The sequence below is a fragment of the Nicotiana tomentosiformis genome, chromosome 6 (assembly GCF_000390325.3).
Source record: "Nicotiana tomentosiformis chromosome 6, ASM39032v3, whole genome shotgun sequence".
NCBI classification, from domain to species: domain Eukaryota; kingdom Viridiplantae; phylum Streptophyta; class Magnoliopsida; order Solanales; family Solanaceae; genus Nicotiana; species Nicotiana tomentosiformis.
Window position 1 is genome coordinate 121817172 of NC_090817.1, and position 5130 is coordinate 121822301.

General features: G+C 35.9%; 1 protein-coding gene across 2 annotated transcripts; it reads right to left on the reverse strand.

The window, feature by feature from the left end:
* Positions 1-954: 954 nt before the first annotated feature.
* Positions 955-3665, reverse strand: LOC104101798 (GDSL lipase-like). 2 transcript variants are annotated; one of them, XM_009609317.4, is made up of 5 exons: positions 3308-3665; positions 2965-3086; positions 2482-2706; positions 1830-2094; positions 955-1517 (listed from the first exon to the last, which is right to left on the reverse strand). In XM_009609317.4, exons 1-5 carry the CDS (start codon positions 3567-3569, stop codon positions 1495-1497), a joined length of 897 nt encoding a protein of 298 aa, XP_009607612.1. In that variant the 5' UTR covers positions 3570-3665; the 3' UTR covers positions 955-1494. The 2 variants fall into 2 exon arrangements, with proteins under 2 accessions (XP_009607612.1, XP_009607611.1); XM_009609316.4 differs by having other exon boundaries at positions 955-1494; positions 3308-3656.
* Between the last annotated feature and the right edge of the window lie 1465 nt (positions 3666-5130).

The following is a 5130-nucleotide window of genomic DNA, read 5'->3' on the forward strand; positions in this document are numbered from 1 at the left end:
ACCACAAATTAAAGATCGACCTCGAGTCTCACCGAGCTAGAACCCAAGGTCGGAAAACCTGCCTTCGAGAAAAATTGAGTCCGGTGTCGACCTTAGCCTCGAACGAGCTCGAGGATAACTAACAAAAGACCGAAATATCCGCGACCGGACGGATATCGGCGAGAATCTCGGCACGTGTCAGCAAGGAACCGGTAATCAGCAAATCAAGAATTTTTTACCTTTTTATAGAAATGTACCTAGAATATGACTCCTCTACTATATAAAGGGGGTCTAATAATTCATTCAAAACACTGTAACACGCATCACAAAGCAATATATTATTATTTCTAGTTCTCATTAAGGGTGGCAAGTGGCCCGGGACTGGCCCGGGACCGCGGGCCAAACGGGCTAAACAGGCCAGGACCGATTGGCCGTGTTTTAGTGGGCCTATGTCGGTCTCGTGGGCCGGTCCTATGATTTGGGCCCGCCAGGCCTGGGACCATTTAGCCCGCCAGGGACCGGGACCGGGGACCGGACCGGTCCCGGTCCCAACGGCTATATTTAAAAAATATATATATATTGCCGTTGGGCTGTCAAAAATAGCCGTTGGCTATTTATAAAATAGCCATTTAACCCCCCAAATTAAGCAGATACTAATTCAAATGCCAACGAAATTACTCTGAAGCTGCATTTGTGAAAACATAGTCTCAGGTTTTAAAAAATCAAACCATCACCAAACATGCTTTTTGTTTTCTTTAAATGTAAAGGAAGACAGGAAAAGGTTGTTTTTGTTCATGTTCTTTTCTTCAACTCTTTTTGGAACTTTGCTTTTAGCAGAGGATATTAGATGATGCCTGATGCAAAAGTACCGATTATGCTTGCCATCTCTAGACACATTCATCTTTTCAAGGTCCAATAATGAAACAATGCCAGATTACAGAGAAACAAACGTGACTGGATAAGAACAAGGTAAGAGACAGACAAAAAGGGGAGGTTTTATTAATTCCAATCACTTTCCAAATAAAATGGGCATCCTTTTACAAATCCTTATCCATGCATATACAATTGAAATGTACATTACATGATTCCAACTAATTTCTCAGCTTTGTTCAATCATGTAGACTGATATATGAAGTCATCTCATCAAATCTAAAGATTGGCTCTTCGTAAATTGAACAAAGTAGAGATCTAGCTCTTTTAGCATCAAATTTCACATTCTTTTTGCTTCTATCTTTTAATATAACAATACAATCCCAGTAATGCCACCATCAGGTTATGTTGAAAGTTCAAAAAAGGATTTTAGATTGTAAGGTGCAACGACATCTGGAGTTCCATTCCACAGTAATTCGGTGTATTGTCGGTAGGCCAGCTCAGTGGGATGAAATGAGTCGAAAAACAAGTAATCTTTCACGTTTTTACACAGCTCGTACTTTTTTACCTGCCTCTTACCTCCACAACTATAAATCCCTCGAAATGGACCAGTCCCACAACAAGCGGTCTTTGATGTCTTAAAACCTAAACAATAAGCAAAATTGAAACTAAGAAAACATTCGTTAGATGATAATTAAGCATTTTACTTTGTATTTTGTTTACATTGTCACTATTATTGCATTGTGATATGAGCATTGCATCAACATGTGATAACCTATAAAGACTTAAGACCCACGTACTATTCTGTTTGCAGGACGGTAAAATTTCTGACACCGTGCAGACACGGGATGGAAAAGACAGATAAAGAAAAAACCTATAGTACTTATTGCCATATTAGCTATGTTAACATGAAATCAACAGTGCACAAAATAGAAACAAACATAAAGAGACCTGATTTTGAGTTGAATGAGAAAACATACCGTATTTTGTTGGATTATCAATGCTTTCTGCAAATACTTTGAACAAGTTGAATAATGTATACTTGAATCCAGGCAATTGCTTCTCCAGTTGTTTGAGCATCTCTGGGAGTGCCGAATTATGCATTTTCACCAAGCTTGAGATCTTCTCTATGAAATCCCTATTCTTAACTCCTTTTTGAACATTAAGAGCCCTAATATTAGGGAGACTACCTATGGGAACCATATTAAGCATGGCAAATTTTCGCCCTCCTTCCTTGTAAATTCCCTGTTGCATTAATTTAAGAAAGTAAAAAGAATTGGTCTAGCTACTCTCTAGCCAAAACTAAATGTAGAACATGAAGGGAAAAAACTCAAATATGACAAACAAAAGAATTTCACAGCTAAACTAATTTTTTATTAACTGTGGTCAAAGCCATTGTGTCATCAGTACATACTCTTTTTAATATGGATGAGAAAATGATAAAACTCATAACTTGCCAGATATTATACAAGTCTAAAATATATAACTGCTCTATTTGTGTTAAACACAAAAATGCATGAAACCCGAATCATCTATTAGTAAACCAAATACTCCTAAGTCTCAAATAGATAAAAATGTAAAACTAACTCCAAAGAAATATGAAAATTTAGGTTGTATCAGTAAGTTCATTACCTTCAAAACAGATGTCAAATTGCCCATAATCACCTGTAGATACTCTCTCTCAGTATATGGTATAGTCGAATTTGCTGAGGAAGGAGCCAAATAATCATTACCCCCGGCGCTAAATATATATACAGCATTGGAGAGGATTTGTTTCGACTCTGTTGCCCCCACCTTCTTCTTCAACAGTTCAGCCACATTTTTGAAATATTTCAACTGTGTCTTAAGATCTATAACCTGTCAAATGGAATAAATACTTAAGAGATACATAAGCAAGTCTTTGTACTACTAACTTAATTGCACATTTGACATAGATGGATTAGTAGTTATTTAACAATCTTCTTATCAGATAAGTTATGTAAGAAGCTTATCTTGACTATAAAAATGGCATGTACGGTAAAGTTTGAGCCTGTTAGATGACTGCAAAATATAAAACTCTGAAATATTACACAAACTTTTTAAGTGAAAAATAATTCATAAGGAAGTGTCACTTACAAAGCCACGATGAGTTTCGACCAAACAACCAGCACCGCCTGATGCAAAGTTCACCCCATGAACAAAGTGTTGCTTGCCAATTTGAAAATAGGATGGAATCAAAGGCAAATTAGCATATTCAGCTGCAATCCAACCAAAACAATCAAAGTCTCATCACCTCATATAGTTTAGGCCAATCAATTTAGGATTGATGCATAGTTGATTAATTCGTCCTTGGTGGAAATTAGGTTTTTTCGCTAATTAGCTGAATGTTATTTCCGATTAACACACAGAGAATCTTCAAAAGCATTTCTTCGAAACACTTACAAAATAATTGACCAAAACACCATATAATAATATTTACCGATAAAATCAGGGATAAGGCGTCCATCGCAGAACCTGCCGGTAGGGTAGTTGAAGAATGATTCTCCATACGGCCGCCAATTTGCTTGGAATTCAGTGGTGGTATTGATGTAGTTATTGTTTCCAGGATCGAACAGTGAATCGCCCAACACGAAAAGGGCAGCTTGAGGTCTGCTAATACACACAATTGGGTGAGTAAAACACGCAATCAAAAGAAAGATGCAGAGTCTGAAGAAGTGAAACGAGCTTGAGCTTAATGCCATTGGAAATAATTGTACATGTAAACCTTGGAAATATCATTGGCGTAGAATGATAAAGATGAATTACACTGTTAATTTAAAACTGTAGGCTGGGTGAATTATTTGCATAAAAATTCATTTTTTTATTATGACAATAATTAGGTGGGGACTGTCCAATTTGTTATTTTCGAGCGTATATCTAAAATCAACTTAAAAGTATTCATTTTGTTTTGTGTTTGACTAATTAATTTGAAAAATACTTTTCAATAATAATTAGTGTTTGACCAAACTTTTGAAAACTGTTTTTAAGTATATTTTTCTCAAAAGTGCTTCTCAAAAAAGTGATTTAGGAGAGAAACTATTTTCTTCTACTTTTCAAAAACTCCTTCTACTTCTCCACAAAAATACTTTTTTTCCTTCCAAAATCTTGGCCAAACACCTCAAATTTTGGCCAAAAATACTTTTGGCAAAAAAAATACTTTTAGCCCAAAAAAAAAGCTTGGCCAAAGAGGCTATAAGAAAGTCAAAAGAAGATGAGTAGGAGATAGAATTTACAAGGCATTATCCAAATCCATCCACTCGGAGACAAAAAGATGTTAGGACCGAAATAATCAGGTGTCATGTGGGAGCTAGTAAAACAAACCTTGAACGATGATAAATACAACAACAGAAGAGAAATTATTTGAGGTTGAGAATATACACACTGATAAAAATTCTTCGGATATGCTGACAAAAGCAGTAGTTGCAAATAAATATGAATTTTGCAGAAATTGGGCAGGCATGAAGCGTGTCAATAGTTCATCTACTTGAAGACATATTTGGCCCCTGACTAGAGGGGAGTTTGTTGGGTCCATGCCCATATTGTCCGCCCAAAGACCCAATGGCCTAATCCTATTCTCTTTTGATTTCCATTCCTATTCGAAATTATTTTTATTCTTATTTAGAGTTGGTTTTGGCATTAAGAGAAAACACCACTCATTATCTATAAATAGGACAATCTTGGAGAATTGTTCTATGCTCATTGGTACAAGTCTGAAAGATTTAAGCACATAAGAGTAGTTTTTAAGAGAGCTTTCATCAAAAGAGAAGAGAGAAGAAAAGTATTTGTTTTGCTGCAGATTTTTATTCCGACCAGCCAAATTCAAATCACGTTTCCCGAACAGCTCGGAGCATCTTATTTCGAGCCCTGAACAATAGCTCTATTTTGTGACTTCTCCTCCTTCTTCAATTGATTTGTTGTGCTTTTATTGCTATTGTTGCTTCGTGTTTGGCACTTGTTCTATAGCCAATTTGGAGAAATTTTATAACCCTCTTATTGTTATAGTGGAGCGTTTTGAATCTTTGTGATCCCGTAATTTTTACCTTCGATTTGAAGGGTTTTTCACGTTAAAATTTGGTGTTCTCTATCTTTTTTTATTTTTGGGTTTGCCTCTTCGTCGACATAACAATGGTATTTATTAGGTGTTGTCCTGATTTTTTTTACCATTTTTTATTTTTCCATCTCTTGAATGAAAGGGCAACATGTTTACCATAATTGAGTTTTCTTTTCTTAGAAGGAAAATATAATTTTTTCATATTTGGCTAG